Below are 22,547 nucleotides of genomic sequence, written 5' to 3'. Positions count from 1 at the left end.
CCTCCACATTCACCTTTCAGAAAGTAAGTTTGTTAATGAAAAGATTTAAGTACACTTTGTCTGTATTTTTTTAAATGTGCTTAAAATACTCCGTAGGTGTTACAGATTCTTATTAGTAAAGTCACTTTCTCCTGTATTCATCTCAGCACTGCATTACCAACGGACTCTTTCCTTATGATCAGAAAAATGTCCTTTGTGCAGTGTCTCAGCTTATTCGTTTTTCCTTTGGGAGTCGAAGTTGTCACCGAAACGAGATGTTTGCTTTCCCTGAAGAATAACTGGAAATTTTCTGAATTCTGTCTCTCTTTTTAAACCTTTCCTGTATGATTATTACCTCTGAAGGCAGAGTTCACATATTTTGCTTTGTAATGTGATACCATTCCCTACTATCGGTACAACCCTGCACAGATCACTACACCTCTCTGAGCTTTGATTTTGGCTTCCTTAGGAAACAGGTGATGCTATTTGCCTATCATACAGGCTTGCTATGAGGATTAAGTAAGATAGCAGAAAGCATCTAGCAGGATACCTGGAATGTAGGAGTCTTTTGATAAATATGTGTTGGATCTCATGTTGTTGAATACAGAAAGGCAACTTAGCCAAACATATGTTACTACTTCTTTTTTTTTAAGCAGATCTTATTTCCCCTAGGTGCTGCTTACAGCTGATAACTGATAGACCGGCTGCCATTCAGGAGGAGCTAGATCTTATCCAAGCCCTTGGATATCTTGAAGAATTTGGGGTAAAGATCCTGCCTTTGCAAGGTGAGTTTCTATTTAATGTTGCATTATTAACTTAGTATTAACTTACTTTGCATTGAATCACTAGCGTAGTTCCTTGGTAGTTTTTTGAATTAAAGAGTACCTTTGGTCATTTAATCCATTAGCAGTAGATCTGACTCTCTGCCCCATTTTTCAAAGGAAACCTTTAGTAGAAACCCAAAGAAAAAATAAAGCTGACATTTTATCATAAATTTATTTTGTAAGTTTCCAGTTATGTCATGAAAAGAAATAATATCAGTAAATTTTATTGGATAAAACCAAATGGGGGATTGTGGATTAGAGTTTCGGATCTCCATCAGTTTTGATGTACAGTTTATTTCTGTATTTTGTTTCAGTTGCATAGATTTAGAAATAGCTGTACATATTGATAATAGTTTATTTTTTTATGCTTACTACAGAATATTCTTTAATTATGTTGATACTATTTTATTAAAAGGAATGACAGGAATTTCTTGTTTAGAGTTTAATTACTAAGGATATCTTAACATTGCTCAAGTTCTTCTACCTAAGTATACAAGTCTGGTAAGTACCACCCCAAACGTGTCATTATCTACTTTGTGCTGTGAGGACAGTGTGTGTCTCCCAGTGTCCTGAACGTTACCTCACAAGTGGGCGGTAGACTTCCTGTTGCCTCGAACTCTGGACCTCAGTGCCCTAAATGAAGCGGGTAGCTTGGTTATTAGCAGTATGCTTGGTGCCTTCCATATAATCTCTTTTCTTCACTCTTAACCCGGGAAATGTTTGGAATTGGGAGTAGCGCAGGTGTAGCCAACTTCTTTCCATCTCTGGTTTTGATTTTCACTAGAATTGTCTCTCTTCTTCTTCTTCTTCTTCCTCTTCTTTCTCTTCCTCTTCTTCTTCTTCTTCTTCTTTTTTTTTTTTTTTAACTCCTGGTACCTTTGGACAATGGGGTCCTGTTACAGGTTTCTCGGTGTCTTTGTCCTGTGTTTTTGAGGGTTTTGAGTCAGATGGATCTTAGGAGATAAAAGTCATTAGACATATTCTCATGTTTTCATGTGGGTTTTTACTGTAGTTTTACTAAAAATTAAAGCTCTGCTTATCAGATAAATTTATTAGACTTGAACAAGGTAGTATTACTGTTACCTTGAATATCATTGTTTGGAAGTAATTTCTTCATGATTATACATGTCTTGTAGCATCTTAAGTATATATAAGGAGATTGTTAAATTACTGGAAAATTCTATTTCATAATATCATTCCTGTAATTTTTGAGCTCAAAGCTTTTTAAAGTTGTGAAGATTAATTAGAGTTATTAAAAATATTTTCATTTTTTTCTCAAATGCCGTAAATCATGAACTGCCTCCCCTGAACCACATTTTCAATTAAGTGTTCAGTGGTGGGGGAGTCCAGAGCACTATGAAATTTGCTCTTCTTGTATCTCTTCTAAGGCCAAGTCATTATAGCTTTGACTCTGTGTATATGTGTGTATTTTAGCTACTTATTCAATCCAGGCAAATTAATGTAATACAACAAAACCTTTTCTTGCAGTCCCTCAAATGCTAATGAATTATTTCAATTGACTTGAAATAATAAATAGAGCTTTAATTTTCTGTGGTGCTCAGTTAGCAGTATTTTTGCTGACAGTATTTGCACATCATCTGATGAGTTTGAAAATCTGCAACCAAACCTGCTATCCTGGTCTTACTTCTGAGAAATTTCCTGACTGAAGAGTGTGTTTTTTTATTTTTTTTTTTTGAAGAGTGTTTTAAGAAAGACATTTGCTTTCATGTCTTGACAGCTCTCCAGCTTGATATATTGATTTGGAGTTTCCTATTAGAATGAATGTCAGAAAATCTTCTAGATGGGAGATGGGATATTGCCTTTGTATCCTATTTATTGTGTTTATGCCGCAGGTACAATTTAGGTATAAGCTGCTTTTGTATTCATCGGGAACATTGGACAAAGTAACTGGATATTTAAACATTTATAGTCCAGGTGTTTTTGTAGCTTACATTGTTCATTTTGTCACTTTGCTTTGTTTTAAAGCCTCCTTTGCTTACACTTCAGGAGTTGCTACTAGTCACCAAGGAAGCCTAGTGGTACTAGCTATATTCTAATTAAGGAGTTAATAGAAAGCAAGAACAGAATTATGAAAAATGATTCCTTATGTTTGAGTCTCCTGAGAGGTGTTTGTGTGTGTGTGTGCATGTGTGTGCTTTCCCCATAATTTGGATGTTTGTGTTTTGTGTAAATTATTCTTGCTATTCACATGAGCAGATTCAGGATGTTTCAGTTGTCCCCCATGTTCTTTCTGTCATAGAGTAAATCAGTTTTTCAGCCCCCCAGCATTGCAGGTAAAGCCAGCCTGGAGCCACTTACTGCTGAGTAACTGGACAAGTATCTGACCTTGCTTTCTCTTTAAGTTTTCTCATCTACAAAATGGGGATACTAAGAAGCACCATCTATAATTCCTTAGAATGGTTAAGGCCATGTGTGCACGGTGCTTGGGACTTTGCAAGAGCTCTAGTCATCAACTGTCATTTTTGTTACTTCTCATGGGGTTCTAGTTTCTACCTGGTGGTGGAATTAGAGTCTCTTATGTGTTTTCTCATTCTTCCTCCCTTCATTCTCCTCTTTCCACTCTGCTTTCCTTCCATTCAGAAACCACTGAGTTAGCTTCTTACCCTGTTCCAGAAACCGAAATGATGAAAGGAATAAGGTGCACTTCCTGACTTGGAAGGACTGACCCTGATGACAAGACAGAGTCACACTAGTGTCATGTATGAGTTTAAATTCTGATTCAGCCACTTTGAGCTGTGTGCCCTGTGGCATCTTCATCTTTTTGAGCTTCACCTTCCTCAGATGGAGGTAATCATAAAAGATTCTCTAGAAGGACCTGAAAGTTGTATCTTGAAACATTGAGAATTTTTACATGAGAGGGTGCCATACTTCATAAGCATTTCTGTGAATAGGTCAGTAGCAGTAGTAAAAACTAACATTTATTGAGTGATTTTTATGTTCTCAGTATATTTATAGGTATTTATTCATTCTCAAAAATACCTTATGAAGCGGGCGCCTGGGTGGCTCAGTTGGTTAATTAACTGCCTTCGGCTCAGGTCATGATCCTGGAGTCCCGGGATCGAGTCCCGCATCGGGCTCCCTGCTCAGCAGGGAGTCTGCTTCTCCCTCTGACCCTCTTCCCTCTCGTGCTCTCTATCTTTCATTCTCTCTCTCTCAAATAAATAAATAAAATCTTTAAAAAAAAATAGCTTATGAAGCAGTGACTATTATTGTTTCCAATTTCCAGATGATGAAATCAAAGTTCAGGGGGTTAAACAGCTTGCTTAGGGTCGCACAGAGGTGGACCTAGAATTCAAACCTACAGTAGTACTGTATACATTACAAATGTAAACAATATTGTTTACATTTGTAAACAGTAGACCATTCTCTACTGATGAAGCAGCATGAAAGTAAAAGATTCGAGAAGGAAACTCCGGTGTTCTCACTCATCAGCTACATGACTGCTGCATATTGTCACCTTCTTCACCTGTACAATTCAGATTTGTACTTCAGCAGTGTCACAAGTAACTGCCTGTGTTGTTGTGTGCCTTTGATGCCGTTCACGAGTGACCGAAATTGATATTTTGCATCTGTGGTTTACTGGGCATGATTCACTGTCTGTGTCTCATATAAGGTGGTGATGAGAGTGTTTGGCATGTGTGTAGCTTATCAGCACATGCTTCTTTATGCATTTACATGTGTGTGTCTGTGTGCATTATAGTTTTTTTTTTAATTTTATTTATTTTTTAAATTTAATTTTATTATGTTATGTTAATCACCATACATTACATCATTAGTTTTTGATGTAGTGTTCCCTGATTCATTGTTTGTGTATAACACCCAGTGCTCCATGCAGTACGTGCCCTCCTTAATACCCATCAGCAGGCTAACCCATCCCCCCACACCCCTTCCCTCTAGAACCCTCAGTTTGTTCTCAGAGTCCATAGTCTCTCATGGTTCATCTCCCCCTCCGATTCCCCCCCTTCATTTTTCCCTTCCTACTATCTTTTTTTTTTTTTTAACATATAATGTATTTTTTGTTTCAGATTTTTTTTTAAACACTGGATATATAGTTGTGAGATCCACAGGAAAATAAGAGATCTCCAATTGTTAAAAGATTCATACATGCATATCCATATTATTAGTTCCATTTGAAAAGGAATTTTAGGTGTTGAAGACTCCTTTTCTTCACAGAAATATAATAATATCTAAGGCTTGAATTTACCTGAGAAATCACATTTTGAAATACAATGTAGCATGTCCTGCAGTAAGCAGTAAAAGAGAATTGGCATAATGATTGTCCAGAGGCTCAAAACATAGATAAATAAATAAAGTAAAAAGACATTTGAACATGGCAACTGCACTCTATTAGAGTCCCACTCTCCAAATTTACTTAATGTACTTGAAATATTAGTAGTTACGGCTTGCTTAGGGCAAGAATCAGACAAAGAACCAAACTTGGAACTTCAGAGAAAATGAGGATCCATTGCTATGTATGGTTTCAGTTTTCTACTTTGATTTTATGGAGCTAGAAAAAGAATGGTGACAGTAAGGAAATCCACTTACTAGAGTTATTAAAACTAGAGTTTCTCTACGAGCACCATCATTCATCAAATACAGCTATAAAAGCCTCTATGAAAACCTCAGGTTTTTACATATGTGGAGTAACGATGGGATCTATGATGGGTGTTGTTTTGAAAATCAAATTAGAAACATGTAGGAAAGTACCTTTCTCAAGTAATTGAATCTGGAATATTGAAGTAGTAATACACATTTTCTTAAAATACACACAAGGAGAAAACCCCATAAAACAGTAGCAGATACTGAAGGAAAAAAACCCATTTTTTTGATTGAGGAAAGTTACGGAAAAGTTTGAAGTATTCTATATCAGTTAATTTTTTTTTTAATATTTTGTTTATTTATTTGACAGAGACACAGTGAGAGAGGGAACACAAGCAGAGGGAGTGGGAGAGGGAGAAGCAGGCTTCCCGCGGAGCAGGGAGCCTGATGCGGGGCTCGATCCCAGGACCCTGGGATCACGACCCGAGCTGAAGGCAGACGCTTAGTGACTGAGCCATCCAGGCGCCCCTCTATATCAGTTAATTTTTGCTAGACTGTGCTATGTGGGAATCTCAAAAGCCTCAATGACACATGATAGCAAGTTGCTTTCTTGCTCCCAGGCATTTCTGCACCACCTCATGGGATGGCATTCTCACGGGAGGGGTAAGGAGCAGTAATGGGATCCCACGGTGACTCTCATGAAACATTGGCTCAGAGGTGGCATATGTCACTTCCACTCACATTTCATCGCCCAAGAAATCACACAGCCAAGCCCAGTGTTAGTTGAGTGGGTATTTGGGGTATGAATAATTACAGTGGATACAGGGAACAATAATACAGTGTACCAAAGTTAGACTCAAATGTAGATGTTGGCTGTCATGATGGTAAACTAAGTAATTGAAGTCTGCATCTACTTTATGTTTTATAGGAAAGCCACAAAGGATGACTGTACTAGCAGATGTATAAATAGCCATCTTAAAGTAACCCAGGGCACACTGAAGTGTTTAGGAATAAAAGGACAGGATATATGCAACTTAGTCTTGAATGGTTCAGAAAAAACAGACATGTGTGTATGTGTGTGCACGTGTACTTGTGTGTGTATATATGTGTGTGTGGGGGGGCTCCCATGTATGATGGTACATGAGCAAGTATAAATGGAACAAATTATTAACGATTGATTATTCTTGGCAAAGAGTTCTTTGTACCATCTGGCGACCATTCTGTAAGTTTGAAATTAAATCATAATGAAAACCTAAAAGAGCCCATTCCAAAGAAAAACCACCACCTCTCTCCTTTACCTCCCCAACCCCTGGGCTCTCTGCCACCTATAAGAAGTTCTGGGGAAGAACACAGAATGTGTGGGAGATAGCCATGGATTTGGGGATGGATAAAGGAATGAAGGCTTGAAAAACACTTAAGGGGCTGGGTTGAGTTCTGGTTCCATCACTTTTTCAGTGACCTTTCCGTACTTCTTTTTCTGAAGATGATAGCACCTGCCTTGTCAACTTCTGCCTTGTAGGGTTAATATATGTAAATCCCCTGCAGCAGTGACTGGGACGTAGGCCATTCATGTAACGTCAGCTGCTCTCGTTATAGTTGCTACTGTTGTATTTATGGGGCCCCAGCCGTCCAGGTAGTGCCATGCTTCTTATATCTTGATCCCTCTCCCTTAAATAAATAACCATTTCTTCCTAGCATATATAGAATAATCTTTACTGAAGTTTTTTTCTCCCTTTAAGTGTCCTTAATTACCTCATAATGTGAATTGGTTTGATCGGACATGTTTTATTTTCCTAATATCTGGCATAAGTGAGAAGATTGGACCTGTTTGGAGAAAGGGTAATCAATTGGAACAGTGAGCAGTTTGAAGATTCCTACCCTTTAAATTGGGGTGTTGAGGTAGAGGTAGAAAATGCATGTTTGGAACATGGAATGGGTTTTGGGGTAGGGGGCTAAAATGATTGGGGCCTCTGGTGTAATAGGAAGTATGTGAAGTTTTCAAAGACAAATACTAAGTTCTTTAAAATTTTTCCTAAGGCCTCACATGGCACTTGAAAAGGTGACGCTTTTTCTTAGCTTCCGAATGCCAGTGCATTTGCTGTTTCAGGAGGTTGGTAACAAAGGATCCTAGCTGTACAGTATTCAGAAGCAACAATAATTTTAATTTTTAAAAGATAATTGTGTCTTTCTAAATTCTTTTTGATCTGGAGGCTAAGAGTTTTTATTGTGTTTGCTTACACCATCGTGACACTCTTTGGTGATGTCCCTGGTTATGAGTCTTTCGTCTTTCTTTCATAGTGCGATTGTGCTCTGATCGGATCAGCTTCATCAAGGAGTGTATCTGCCAGTCCCCCACATGCTACAAACAGTCCGCCAAGCTTCTGGGCCTTGCCGAGTTGCTGAGAGTAGCAGGTAAGTTTTGAATGCTGAATTGCAGAGTAAGGTTTCCATGTCATTCTTGACATCATCCTGGGCAAATGTCAGAATATGTGCTTGCAGGTGTCAGAATGCTGCTCTTGAGCAAGGATTTATCTTTTCTGCAAAGATCGGCATGTTAGAGAAATGTGTCCCCATACTGAGCTGCTGGTCTGTCTGTCCTTTAAACAAGGACAGGCTCATTCAGGGTGCTAGCAGGTGGCTGTGAGGTCAGGAGTAGAAGCTGGGATGAGTGTTTGTAACCAGAAAGCTTAAGAAAAGTCAGCCCTGCCGTTCACCTTCAGTGTCCAAATTTGGTATGATATTTTTGAATTCGAGCAATTTCTTAGAAGAATTTGTGCATTTACTATTTGGTGTGGTTTTCACATAGGTGATCGTGCTTCATCTTCTATTACATGGTAATGATGATGGTATTTTTCTCATTTTACAAGGGAAATTGAGGTTCAGAGAAGTCCAATATCTTGCTCAGCAGGGTTAAATAGCAGACCCTGGCTTCCAAGGAAAGTCTTTCTGACTCTACCTTTCATGCTTCTTTAACCGCACTGTTCTGCTTACCAGAGTCTCTTAATAGTTTTCTTTTGTATTTTTGACTTGCACTTATCTCTACAAGAACAGTTGTTGGCCTGGGGCGCCTGGGTGGCTCAGTTGGTTAATCGTCTGCCTCCGGCTCAGGTCATGATCCCAGGTCCTGCAAAGGGCTCCCTGCTCAGTTGGGGGTCTGCTTCTCCCTCTCCCTCTGACCACCCCCGCTTGTGCTTCTCTCTCTCTCTGTGTGTCTGTCTCAAATAAATAAAATCTTTAAAAAAAAAAAAAAAGTTGTTGGCCAAATATTTTATAAGCTGTGGTTTGAAGTTAGACTTGTCCAAACCACATATTATAGACTTAAAAGTAAACAGGATTTCTGTTTACATTTTGAACTCTAAAAAACATATATATTTAGTGTATTAGGGGCATACATTTACTAATGTTTTTAAATCTCAATATAGATGACTCATTCTGAAGGTCTATAGTTTTAGTACATTTTCCTTTGTCAGTTGTCCAAAAGCAGAGCATTATCATCTTTACCTGTGGGTCCATTGCAGCTTTGGAACCCGTCACCCATCCTAAGGCATCTTGGATGACAGGGGAGAGATTGGATGTAGGTCAGAAGGCTGCTTCAGTCCTGACTGTCCCATACACTTGCAAAGCGACTTTAGCTCCAGTTTCTGTCTCTGGAAGATGGGAATGACACTCCCTGGTTTCATCCTCCATGTTTCCAAGACCCCCGAACGAGTTAATGCCTATAAAAGCACCTTGTAAACTTTGAAGCGCTCTGATCATCAGGGAAGACTTTCATAATGAAATTTCGCAGAAACTAATGAAGCAGCTCAGGGATGCTGTCAGCATTTTTTATGTACCTGCGAAGACCAATTTCCATTTTTGTCCTCTGTTATGTTGACATGGAAACAGGAATACCTGTGATCTTGGTAAATTGTAGGAATTTTTAATGGGATTAACAACCTTTCAGTCCCCTTCTCTACTCTTTTTACATATTCGCTCTTTCGTGATGTACAATAGCCTCTTGTTAGCTGCATTTTACAGATGAAGAAATGGAAGCAGAGACAGGTGAGGGAGTATCCCTGTGCTGGGTACTTGAGATACAAGGATCTGGTACACACAGCTTCTTCCCTCTGGGAACTGAGAATCTTAGAGGGCTCAGGAAGCAGGTAATTACGCACACACAGGACAGGATGTGTACCTGGCTTCTGCATACAGATACTAGAGAGCTTGGAAGAAGGGCAATGCTAATATTTTTGCCTGGCAAGGAGGGTAATTAAGAAGGGGATCGCAAGGCTGGTGACGTTTATCTGAGGCTTTTAGGGTGTTCTGGTTATCTACTGCTGCTTTATAAACCACTCCGAAGCTTTAGTGACTTTAAAACAAAATCATTTAATTTTTGTCTCTCTCAGTTCTTGGAGATTGACTGGGCTCAGCCAGGCAGTTCAGAATCTTCTATGAAATTGCACCCAGATAATGTCTAGGGATAGATTGGCTCATCTCAAAGGTTGCTTTACTTACATATCTGGCACCTGGTCTGGAAAGACTTAAATAGCTGGGGGATAGAATAGCCAGGGCTGAATCTCTTCTTTGTATGGTTTCTCCTTGTGGTCTTTTCATATGGGGGCTGCAGAGTACGGCGATTCTTACATGGTGGCTGAAGGCTCCCAGAGTCCGTGTTCTGAGAAGAACCAGCAGAAGCTTTATGGGGTTTTCTAATCTAGGCCTTGGAATTTGGGCAGTTTCATTGTCATCGTGTCATGAGGCAGTTACATGGGCCCTCCCGAGTTTAAGGGAAGTATATATGGGCTCAACCTGAAGGCTTGACTGGGCCTGGATGATCTGCTTCTGAGCTGGCTTACTCATGGGGCAGTTGGAGGAGACGCCAATGTCTTCCTGGCTGGTAAGAGGCCTTAGTTCCTTGCCACATGGACCTCTCCATAGGGTTTCTTAAATGTTTTGTTAACATGATACCTAGTTGCCCTAAAGCAGTTGATCCATGAAAGAGTGGGGAGGAAGCTGTAAGGTCCTTTATGATCTAGTCTTGGAAGTCACACATCATCATGTCCATCATATTCCGTTAGAAGTAAATCACTACCCAGCTCCCATCAAGGGGAGGGGCAGCAAGCTCCATCTTTAGAAAGGAGTGTCAGAGAATTTATGGGCATAGCTTAAATTATATTTCATATACTCAAAGCCTTGTTATGCCACCATTAATCTTCTCCTTTACAGACTAAATATCTGAGTCATTTTCTTTAATAGATGTCTTGCCAGGCCGTACTCTTGACTGTTAAGAATTTGTTTTGTTTTGTTTCATTTGTAGTATTTTTCTTTTTTTTTTTATTTCTTTATTTGAGAGAGAGAGAATGAGAGAGAAAGCACATGAGAGGGGGGAGGGTCAGAGGGAGAAGCAGACTCCCCGCCGAGCAGGGAGCCCGATGCGGGACTCGATCCAGGGACTCCAGGATCATGACCTGAGCCGAAGGCAGTCGCTTAACCAACTGAGCCACCCAGGCGCCCTCATTTGTAGTATTTTTCTAGATCATTCTTTTAGGCTATTTTTGGTTATGTTTCCCCCTTTCCCCACTTGTTCAGATTGGAACTTTCTAGAATTAAAAGTAGTTCAATATTTGAACTTTGGACTCCAAGGTGACTGTTTAACCCATCTTCATATAAAAGTTTACATTAACAACAATAATTCTCATTTTATGCTTTTATACTTATCTAAGTTACTTCTTCCTGTGTCCTTTATAGCAGAGGTATGACTCTTATTTAGAATGTGAGGAGATAGGAATAAAGAAGTTAATTTACTGAAGATTTCACAGTTAAGAAGTTTCTCACTTTGAATCCTTTACTCTTAACTCTTTGTTTCCACCTTTTCTTTTTTGGTTGTTGGATGATGGTAATCAATGGACCCGTTACTTAAAGTCAGCTAATTAGGGGATTTTATTATATCTGCAAAATATCTTTGCAACCTATTCAAGTTGTCTCATAAAAAAAAGAATCACCCCTGGACCTTTTCATTTTTGATTTAGATACTCTGAATAAATGCAGAAATTTCAAGGAAATAGGTTTTATATTAAGTGTGATATGTGCATTTATCATTGAGAAACTTTTTACATATTCTATTTCCAGTGTTATATGTGAGCGTTACAGAACATGGGTGTTATTCTAAAATAATATTATGAATCGTAGTGTTTTATCGTTGTTTTTTTTTTTTAATCTTTTTTGATTAGCTTAGGCCAATATGTGGATTTTATTTAAACCTATGCAGCACAGGATGGAGATTAATGGTGACATATTTTAAAACTTTGATTCAGACCCTTCTGTGATATGTTTATTTTTTTCTTACAAATCACATTGTAGCCTAACAATGCAGGGGCCATTGGGTAATTTCTTTTTTTTTTTTCTCTTTCGAAATATTGAAAATAATGAGGTTTCATTACCTCATTGAAATATAAAATATGTTTTACTTTTTTTTTTAGTCTAAGTATACATATTGTGTTTATGTTGTAACTTTGAATTATTTGTCTTATAATGGAAAATTACATTCTGGATAGAATCTGTACTCATTTCATTGAGGATATATTTTTTTGAGCCCCAGTTACATGTATGACTTGGTGCCAGGTACTGAGAGTTTAACAAGGAAAGAATCCCTGTCTTCAGAGAGCTTAAATGCTGATAGAAGATACAGATTTTTAAGATGATAATCTCAATAAATTGGTATTCACAGAATGAAAAGTAAAGGAACATGTAGGAGGGGCACCTAAACCACGTGTTTCTTGTGAAGAATTCTTGTGTAGAGATGTCAGAGAAGGACATAGCATCTAAGTTGACTTCCAAGAATCTTCCTGAGAAAATTGAGATCTTTGTGTTAACATAAACTGAATTTTGGTATGTGTTCTTAGAGTCTAGATGCTTACTATGATAAATAAAAGGTAGTACTGTTAGAGAAACTATAAAATTCTATCCAGTTTACTGTGTGTTTAAGTCTCCCCCCACCTTGTATTTGTCATTTATTAATTATAATTAGAAACAACATTCAAAGGGCAAAATATAAAAGAAATAGCAAAAAGTTTAAAGTTCTTGTTGGGAGGAAAACTTTTTCTCTACTCACTTAGGTTGGGATGGTTGGTCTGGGGCTGATACTAGTCATTGATCTCTTAGGAGACTGAAAGCTAATTCCAGGATTAATAGATTGGAAGGTCAAAATTGCTGTGACATTTGTCCTATAATCTTTTTCAATAATCAGGCTAATCTCTACCTTTTATTTTTTAATTAATTTGAAACACAATGTTAATGAGCTCTTTTATCAGTTGATGCTACCATAATCATTAAGTCATTTGCATGTGTTTACAGGTGAAGACCCAGAAGAAAGGCGTGGACAGGTTCTGATCCTTCTAGTAGAGCAAGCACTTCGTTTCCATGACTACAAAGCAGCCAGTGTGCATTGTCAGGAGCTGATGGCCACAGGTGAAATAGACAAATTACTTAACACTTGGCTCAGGTCCTTTTTACATGATGAATAATGGAAAAGATCTGTTCTCAAATCAATTGGCCTGGTTGGGAAGCCAGCCACATTTTCTTCAAAAGACATGAGAAACATTTTATGAGCCCTGATTAGTATGTAGACCATGTGCTTATATATTAATATAAGTACTTTAATAGGCTTGGGGGTTACATTTTAGCTGAGATTTTGGTTGCTTTCTATTGCCTATTAAAAATATGCTCATTATTTTAAGAACAATTTTATATAAAATATTTTAATGCCTTTTCATGTATTTGTTATATAAAAGAAAATTTAAACATTTTGAAGTATCTATAATTTGTGAGTAGTTAATATTTCTAGTTTTTAATTGTTTTTAAAGGGATAGCATAGTGCTTTTCAAACTGATGTTGAGAAAATAGGAAGCAGTTTGCAATCCTAAAATTTTCTATTTGGAAATTCAAAGTCAGGTCTCTGGAAGATCAGATTTTTTTGTGGCATAATCTCACTGTGAAAGAACATATTACCCTGTGGGGTAGGAAGTGATGTTGCCTTATCATAGACTCTGTACTAAATGATCTGCTTTCTGGAGCTGTGTCTGAATATATGAAAGCCCAAGCAATCTTTTTACCTACTGTCTGTGCTTTCATAGCGAGCGGTTAAAAATGTAGGGCTTCACCTCATGATAACTCATGGAGCTGTGCATTTAGGAGTTTTGCACTTTTTGTATGTATACTGTTAAAGAAAAATATTATTCTGACATTTCTTAAAAATCGTAAGGAAGACTTTATTCAGGGCTTTTGCAGTAGATGTTAAAACTATTGCAATAGGCGAGAGAGATCAGACTTAACTCCTAATACAGAAAAGACAGCTGGGGATTAAAGCCAAGGAGCATGGTGAGGGGTCGGTGGATGGAAAATTCTATGAGACATCAAGTTTAGTGGGTTCTTGCTGACCTGACTTAACAGGATTCTTGCTGAAGGCAGGCCTGGGTGTTCAGATTGCGAGGATGAGGGAGGAGGAATTTGATCAGATATCAACAGTTATCAGTTATCAAGGGTGGAAGATTCTCTGTAAGTGGACTTTGTAGGATTATTGCCAACACTGGACTGTGCAGGCTCAGCCAGCGTGGGCCAAGGGGCGGGCCTAGATGTGCAGAGGCTTCAGAGGAGCCCGACCAGTATTTGGTCAGGGAGAGGATCTTTGTCAGGACATCTATGAAAATGTTTAAAGCTCTGGGGGAAAAACTCAATGCTTTATAACTTCAGCATTAGAAAATCAATTTCATAAAAGAGCTACATTCTGTAATACTATGTTAATATTAACCAGTTGGTATTAATATTAACTAATTAGTATTAGCTAATTAATGTTAATATTAATTAATTAGTATTAGTTAATGTTAACTAATAAGCCAATTTTAATATTAACCAATATTGGCTTTGTAACATTAAGTTCAGAATAATTATGTTTTTGAAAAAACAGTGAATTACTCTAAAATTATTTAGAGAGCTTTGTAAGAATTTTATTCCCATAAGGGTAGTGCCTGGATTTTTACTTTACATATTTAGAGAAATTATTCTGGACCAAGGCCTTTGTATTTAGAAAAAAAAAACCCTTTCAAACTAGAACTTAGTACTTAGAAAAAACAAACAAAACCCTTTCACACTAGAACTCCTTCAACTACACATAAAAATAAATTTTAAGAATCTGGAGTATAAAATTGTGGAGGACAAAGATCTCTGCTGGGAGCCAGGGCTGACTGTAGGCATTGCTCTGTCCTTGGATCTCTGTCTTCTATAAAGTGAATGATTCTATGTAGCTGCCTATAATAATTTTTCTTTTCTCACACCTTGCCGTTTACAAAGTGCTTTTAAATAGAAATGTTATTTAATCCTTCAACAACTCAATGAGGAAGGCGTTATTATTGTCCCTTTGTAGTAGTAAAAGAAGTGTGACACTTGGAACTCTCTCAAGCTCACACAAGTGCTAAATAGCAGTGTTGGGCCATACCCTCAAGTCTTCCGAATTCAGATATCCAGCTTTTTACTCAACGTCAAAGCTAAGTAGAGTATTTGTAGTTATTGTCAGGTATTCTAAAATGAAGCAGAGTTTATCAGAAGAACATGTCTGGAATATTGCTAAACTTTCTGCATAATAAACCAGCCTAATATTTCTTTTCTGTTTTAGATCCTTATGTATTTCTGCTTATGAAAATGTTATGTATCACTAATGACCACGATTGTGCTTTGGTAACCCAAGACCTGAGCAGAAAGCCATTGGATTTCTCATGTTAGGTTGGAGACTTTTCTTGTGAAAATCAGTTTGTTTTTGCTTGCCAATTTTGCAGGTTATTCTAAGAGTTGGGATGTTTGTAGCCAGTTAGGACAATCAGAAAGTTACCAGGACTTGGCCACTCGTCAGGAGCTCATGGCTTTTGCTTTGACACACTGCCCTCCTAGCAGCATCGAACTACTTTTGGCAGCTAGCAGCTCACTGCAGACAGAAGTAAGTGTTCCCAGGAAAGTAAATCTCGAACTGTATGAAATGTATTTTGTTGGATGTGTGGATCTGAGATCTGTGATCATTTTTTAAAATAATAGAATTTTAATTTATGGAAGAAAAATAGCTTGTCACTTATGTGGAAAGGGATTTGAAGATATTAGGATATAAAATAGTGTTGTTATGGTAAGGAAGGAAGGGTACAAGGCAAGTATGAGAAAAACAGGAATTCATATTAATTGAATATAATGGGGAAAGTTAGTGTTGTCAAGAATAAAACATAAGAAATGATCATGTAAAGTATATTTGAAACCATAGGAATTAAAACCAGGGGTGACACCATCCCTTAGAGGCCCTTTGGAAATGGCAGAGGAAAGAGTTTTGGTTGAGGAGATGCTGAATTTCCTCAAATTCAGAGGATAAATCAGCCTGAGGGTGGATTAATGCTCTTGTTGCAAAAATATAGGAAGGGATCAATGCAGGATATAAGAATATAGGAAGAAATTCTGGAATTCTCATTTTCATGTCCTTGTCATTCAATATGTTGTATACCAGTTTTTCCAACAGTGGTTCCCAGTTCTGAAACTGGGAAGCTGTCCAGGAAGTCCTGAAGTAAGCCTGTTCCCAAAAAAGTGTTCATTATGAAATAGCAACTTTTTCCTCAAAAGAGTAATTTTTAAATTTCCAATCTACATTGTGAAGTGCGATGAATTTAAAAACACAATTCCTTCATACTGTGTCATGTTCTTTTTCCAGATTCTTTATCAAAAAGTGAATTTCCAGATCCATCCAGAAGGAGGGGAGAGTATCAGTGTCTCACCATTAATTAGTAAAGTGCAACAAGAGGTGAGTTAGTCTTGGGGGGGCGGGGGGGAGTTTAAAACCTGGCCAGGAGTGGAGTGAATTGGGAATCGCCTGGCCCTGTGGACAGGGATGGAGAGACTGTTTTTCTTTTAAGCTTTTTTTGTGTGTTTCGTGAAATGCAACATTCATATAAAAAAAAAAGTACACAAAAGTGTTCAGCTCAATAAATTATCACAAAGAGGGTATCCATGAAACCACCAGAGAAATAGTGTATGACCAGCCTTCCACAGGTCCACACACACCCTCTCCCAGTTTAATTTCTAGCCCTTCTTTCTCCTTCCAGAGATCACAGCTGTCGTGACACCAGGTCTTTGTGGCTTTTGTTCTTATTTTAAAGAATTTTAAAGAATTTTAATATCCATCACTCCTCACCCATTAATAGTTTAATTTTACCTGTTTTTGTACGTAATAGAAATAGCTTACGCTCCGTATCGTTTGTGAGATTCATCCACACTCTTCTATGTAGTGCAGTTTTATTTATTGTTACTGGTGTGGAGAAATTAATTGCAGTGTGCATATTTTACAGTTGATCCATTCCAATGATGATTGGCATTGGTGTCTGTTCGGTTTTGGCTAAAACTGAAGCTGTGTCATCACTTTTACAGGTCCCTCATGCACATGTCATAACTTTGTCTCCGGCATCTACTTCCCCAGCCCTGGAAGTGGATGTTAGCAGATATCCGTAGTTGGAACCTCGATCAGTAACCCCAAATGATTTTCCAAAGTGGTTTTACCAATTGCATTTTCAGCAGCAGTGTTTGGGATTGCCATTTATTCCAATTTAGCACTTTGGCATTGTTAGTTTTTTTTTTTTCTTTTTTAATTTTACCTGTTAAGTATTTAGTGATATTTATTTATGATCTTGATTTGCATTTTCCTCATTATTAATGAGATGGAATTAGCTCAGGAGAGAACCTCTTTTGTGAGGTACCTGTTTAATTCTCTTGCTCATTTTCTATAGGATTTTTCTCCTTTTCCCTCACCTCATTGAGATTCTTGTGAATAAAGTTTGTCTGAACCACTTAAGTATGTCCATGTCTCAGGATAGTTCATCCTGGGAGAGAAAGGAGGGAGTACGTACCCCCTTTTGGTCAGCATTGGCTCTGTGGCATTTCACTCTCCATGATACTTCACTCTCTCTATTTCTAACAACATAAATATTCTAATTAGGTCAATTAAGAGATGGTAATTCTCTTTATAGATTGGTTTTCCACAGGATTCCTTTAAATGATAAACTTCACTTTCAAAATGTGAAATGTCATTCATATGGGGAGATGTCTATTGTGATGAGTGAGCTGCACCTAGTCTTTTTTTTTTCTTTTTTAGTTGGCTGTATCCATTTTGCCAAACTCATTTGTGGTTGTGTACTATATCGTTACTTCTGGAAGTCTGACACAAAGCTTCAGTTGTGGAATCTGTTAATGGAGTTACTGCAGAGATACTTAGTTTTTGCGCATAGTGGAATACGTATGTCTATGCCATTTCCGTAATTCATTCTTTTATATTAAAATTCACTTTGACAAACATATTGAATATACTCTTGTAACCCTAGTTCAGTGCTGAGTGATCTGAGGATCTCAGAGTTGTTTGTAATGTGACTTTTTTGTCCGTAAGGAATTTTCTCCTATTCTTCTGTAATGATGACTTCGGGATAGCACCGACCAATGGATTTTTCTACAGTGAGGGAGATGTTCTATATCCCCACTGTTCAGTATGGTAGCTGCTAGTCACATGTGCTGTTGAGTACTTGATATATGGCTAGGGCACCTAAGAAATCATTTTTAAATCTAATCTTAATTAAGTTAAATTTAAATAGCCACATGAGGCAACTGGCTACCAGATGGATATCACAGTTGTGGAAGATCAGACACGGAATGGAGCATTGTGTTCTGCCATCAACCGAGACAGTAGACTTTGTTGTTATTGTTGCATTCTCTCTGGATGGAAGCCATAGCATTTTCTAGGGGCCTGGAGTGTTGTGGACATGTTTTGTCTTTGGCATGTTTTGACTTGTAGTCATACTGATTGCTCTTGGTTTGTTTTTTTCACTGGATTTGAAAGCACATTAAGTTCTGTGGTGTTCTCTCTATGGGATACAGAGCAGTTCTTATATTGGCCAGCTGTCCCTAAAATTGGCCAAAGTTGGCCAATTTTACCATCTTTCAAAGTCCAGTTGAAGACTCACTTTCAATGGCACCTTCTTTATCCCAAGTTTTATGTCTTTTGAGCCTCTGGTCCCTCCCCACTGATTCAGCCACATCTCATCTTGCTCTCTCTAGCCTCATCTCCTTTCATGCCTCCCAAACATGCACTGGGTTCCAGTCCTACCAAAATCACCACCATTCTCTAGCTTTGTCACACCTTTGGTGTCATTTAGTTAGAGTTTTCATTCTGTCACTGCTGCCCTTCTTGCCTTGTGCTCTGGTCGTCTTTCTTACCCCTTGATCCCATCTGAAGTATCATTTTCTTTGGAAAGTTTTCCTTGAGTCCTCTAACTATTCCTCTTTCTTTATCCTCCATGTACTCTCACATCATTGTGTCAGCTCTTGTGTGGTGTGCTTTGGTATTGTGCGGTAACTGGAAGCATATCATTTATCTTTGTACTCTCTGTAGAGTGGTTGTCACATAGTGAACGCCTAGGAAATGTTTGATAAAGCTCAGTTGGAAACTTCCACTGCGTAAAGATTAGTCTGTGGAAAAAATTAGTTAGAAAGTAGATTTTAGCATAAAAATAAAAGGAATTTCCAATTTAATTCATATATATGTGGCTACTGAGATCCTTTTATGTTTTGGCCAGTATAAGGGGTATATCATTTCTCTGTTCAGCATAGAATTGAAAAGTGTTTCTGCTGAGTTCAGCTTCGTACGCTTATTCTGAATCCCCATCCTTCTTTATAAAATCCAGGAAAAAACCTTTGTGACTTTTGGATTTCCTATTTTCTCCTTCTACAATGAATTAGAAAGTGTCAACCTGACCCTTTAGTGGGACATGCTGTGTCAGTCACTGCAAGTGGACACATATTAGTCCATTAGTCCATTAGTCTCTTTAGTAAATGAAGGAGACCACCAGCCGTCCTTTACATGTTCTACTTAGCAAGGAAAAGGAATTCTTCCAAATGATTCTTTTTCTTCCCTTTCTCCTTTTTTTTTGTAGCTCCTTAAAAGCTTTCTTGTCTTTGTTTGTCCTTTTTCAGCAAGTTGTAAGAAATCTAGATCTCATGAAGTGCAAATCCAAACCCTCAATGAATACATTACGGCTTTGATTCTTGAAGCACATGTCAGAATATTATAGCTACTATTATTAGATTAAAATACAGTGCTTAGCTGTAAGGTGCTGTGTGTTACACATTAACAGTAGATATAATAACCACATTAAATTATAACCGTAAATGAGAGCTGACTATATGTGTAATCTGCTTAATGCTCAAGACTTTCATTACTCAGTTGTGAAAATAATAATTTTTATTTATATATCCAAGCAAAGTAAAGATGTAATTGCTTCACAGAAGCATTTGCATTCGTTCAAGTAGAGCCGACAAGTTTGAAGATACCGGCTTTGTCCCCATGAACAAGATACTACTTTATAAATAGAACAGAATGCATATTTTGTGAATAACTACCAAAATTACAGTCTTCCGTTTCTTATTAATGTTGGTTATTATGTTTTTTAGATGTAGCAGTATTCCACCATTTAGAGTGTGTTAACGTTTGTTTAGCTAGTATTTGTTGTATCACTTAGCCAATGGTGTTTTCCCCCAGATAAATCTAATTGGATTTGGAAATGGATTATATATAAGGTTCCCATTAAAAAATCATTTTCACTGTGGGAAAACTTGTTATGAACATTTTAAGTGGCTATATAGATTTATACAACTGGACTAATTAATATTTAGAACTGGGGCATGGGCTAAATATAGAGTGATTTTGGATTTATAAAAGGATTGTTTAGATATATCTAGAAGTGAGCAAAATGGCAGTTGTCTTTCAGTATCAGAGACAAGCATTTTTTTTTTTAAGATTTTATTAGAGAGAGAATGAAAGAGAGAGAGAAAGAGAGAGCATGAGAGGGGAGAGGGTCAGAGGGAGAAGCAGACTCCCTGCTGAGCAGGGAGCCCGACGTGGGACCTGATCCCAGGACTCCAGGATCATGACCTGAGCCGAAGGCAGTCGCTTAGCCAACTGAGCCACCCAGGCATCCCAAGACAACCATTTCTTTTTCCATTCACCAGTTTTGTTACTTTGAACATTGGTGCACACGTCTCTGTATGGAAATGTGCTTTGATTTCTCATGTAGGTATGTAGGAATGGAACTGCTAATTGCATGTATATATGTGTTTAACACTTGAAGAAATGGCCAAATTGTTTCCCAAAGGGGCTGTACCATTTTCCTTTCCTGCCAGGAGGTATTTAGATTCCTGTGTCTCCACATTCTCATGAACGCTTGCTATTACCTGGCTTTTTGATGAAAGCCATTCTCAGGGATGTGTGTGATATCTCATTATCATTCTGGTATGCATTTTCCAAATAAGTAATGATAATGAGCATCTTTTTATGTGCTGCTGCTTATTGAGCTGTAAGAGTTTTGTTGTGGTGGTGTTTTGTTTTTTTAATTCTGGATACAAGTCCTTTCTCAAGTATATGATTTGAAAATATTTTTCTCTCTGTGTGACTTGAGTTTTTAAATTTTCTTTAATGATAGCTTTTGAAGTGCAAAACCTTTTAGTGTTGCTGAAGTCCAGCTTATCAATATTCTTTTATTGCTATTCTGCTTTTGGTGTTGTAGCTAAGAAATTGCTGCCTAACTCAAAGTTATGGAGATTTATTCCTATGCTTTTTTCTAAGCGTTTTAGAGTTTTAGCTCTTATATTTATTGATAAGTAAGTAAAAATAAGCCACTTTAAGTGAAATAACTATAGGTTTGAGGAATATCCACATATAAAAAGATGAATTTAGAATTTCTTACCATACATAAAAATTAGTTCAGTGGGATGATTTTTATTTTGTTTTATTGTTTTCTGTTTTATGATAGCTTATTCCTTCTGGAAGGATTTTAAATCTCATGTTTGGTATTCACAAAGACAAATTAATATTTTGAAATTTTAAAGGAAACTATTTCATCTGGAATGAATTTTGTTACAATTATCACTTTACTGTCTCTTTTCCCTAGGTGTACTGGAGTTTTGGTTTTCAAGCTCATTGTTGAGCCACCCTGTTCAGTTTACTTTTTAGCTCCCTAGACTGTGTCTAAGGATTCTGTAGTTTTGTGGTTTTCCTCAATTTGAACCCTTGGTGCTTCAGTCTAGAACCATGTCCTATAGTAGCTTTTGACATGGGACTCCCTCTTGTAATGTTGAGGATATATGAGAAATAAAAGCATGGAGCCAGTGAGGGAGTTGGGCCCTGTCTTAGTTCTCTATCTCTCTAGATTTGCAGTTTTATATAAATATATAGTCCCAGGCAGTGAGTCTGAGCTTGTTACAGGGGATCCTTTCAATTCCCCAATCCTCTAAAAAGGAGCACCTGGTAACCACTGACAGCAGCGGAATTCTGAGCCCCCAAAATGTTGAACTCCATTGAACTTGAATGCCTTTCTGCTCTTTTCATCAATTATCCTCAGTATTTTGGAGCAGAGTGAGCACACTGAAACATGGGTTCGTTTCTCCATCTTAACTGGAATTCATAATTTTTTTTAATTACAAAAATTAATATAGGCTTTTATTTTAGCAATCCCTTTAAGAGAAGACATGGTTCAGATAATTGACATTATTTGGCGTATTTTATTCCTGAAAATAAAAAAAAATGAAATGTGAAACATCTGTGCTAAAATGTTAACATTTGTTAACTTTTGAGAAGTACATGGAAATTTGTGGTAACTTTGGTTTTTCTACTTTAAAATATGAAATAATTTAATCAACAATACGTTAATATGATAAGTTCTCTCTTCTCTTAGTTCTTTCTACCTATACCAGGAATCCCACTGCTTAGAGGTAAACATTTTTTTTTTAAGTTTATAAAAAATGTTCCAGACTTTTTTTTGAGTATAAACAGATTTTCTGTGCAACTATTGTCTGTCTCATGAAGAATTATTTTATTTTTTAAACTAATATGGAGTCATACTGCATATATTAACTTGAAGCTTATTTTTTTCATATAATGTTATTTGTCATGGATATATGCTTTTCTCATTGTATACAGACCATTTCTATAAGAGTGAGTTAGTGGTCATTTGATGCACATACAATGATTTATTTATCTTTTACTTTGTTTTTGAACATTTAGATTGTGTTTGATTTTCCTCTATTTTAGACTGAGCTGCACTGAGCGTTTTATGTACACATTTTGCATAGTTATATTAGCATTGC

General features: G+C 37.3%; 1 protein-coding gene across 3 annotated transcripts in view; it reads left to right on the top strand.

Annotated features, from left to right (window-relative positions):
- NBAS (NBAS subunit of NRZ tethering complex) overlaps positions 1-22,547 on the top strand; it is a 317,946-nt gene that overhangs the window by 150,102 nt on the left and 145,297 nt on the right. For all 3 annotated transcript variants that reach the window (XR_013441601.1, XM_078055983.1, XM_078055984.1), the window contains 5 exons: positions 652-764; positions 7,662-7,775; positions 12,696-12,809; positions 15,170-15,327; positions 16,078-16,167. Coding sequence is in view for 2 of the 3 variants with exons in the window: in XM_078055983.1 (XP_077912109.1) it covers positions 652-764; positions 7,662-7,775; positions 12,696-12,809; positions 15,170-15,327; positions 16,078-16,167 (589 nt within the window). In the remaining variant the exon portion in view is untranslated. The remainder of the gene's footprint in view (positions 1-651; positions 765-7,661; positions 7,776-12,695; positions 12,810-15,169; positions 15,328-16,077; positions 16,168-22,547) is intronic.

The sequence above is a fragment of the Halichoerus grypus genome, chromosome 10 (genome assembly GCF_964656455.1).
Source record: "Halichoerus grypus chromosome 10, mHalGry1.hap1.1, whole genome shotgun sequence".
Lineage (NCBI taxonomy): Eukaryota > Metazoa > Chordata > Mammalia > Carnivora > Phocidae > Halichoerus > Halichoerus grypus.
This window is presented reverse-complemented; position numbering and strand designations above follow the sequence as displayed.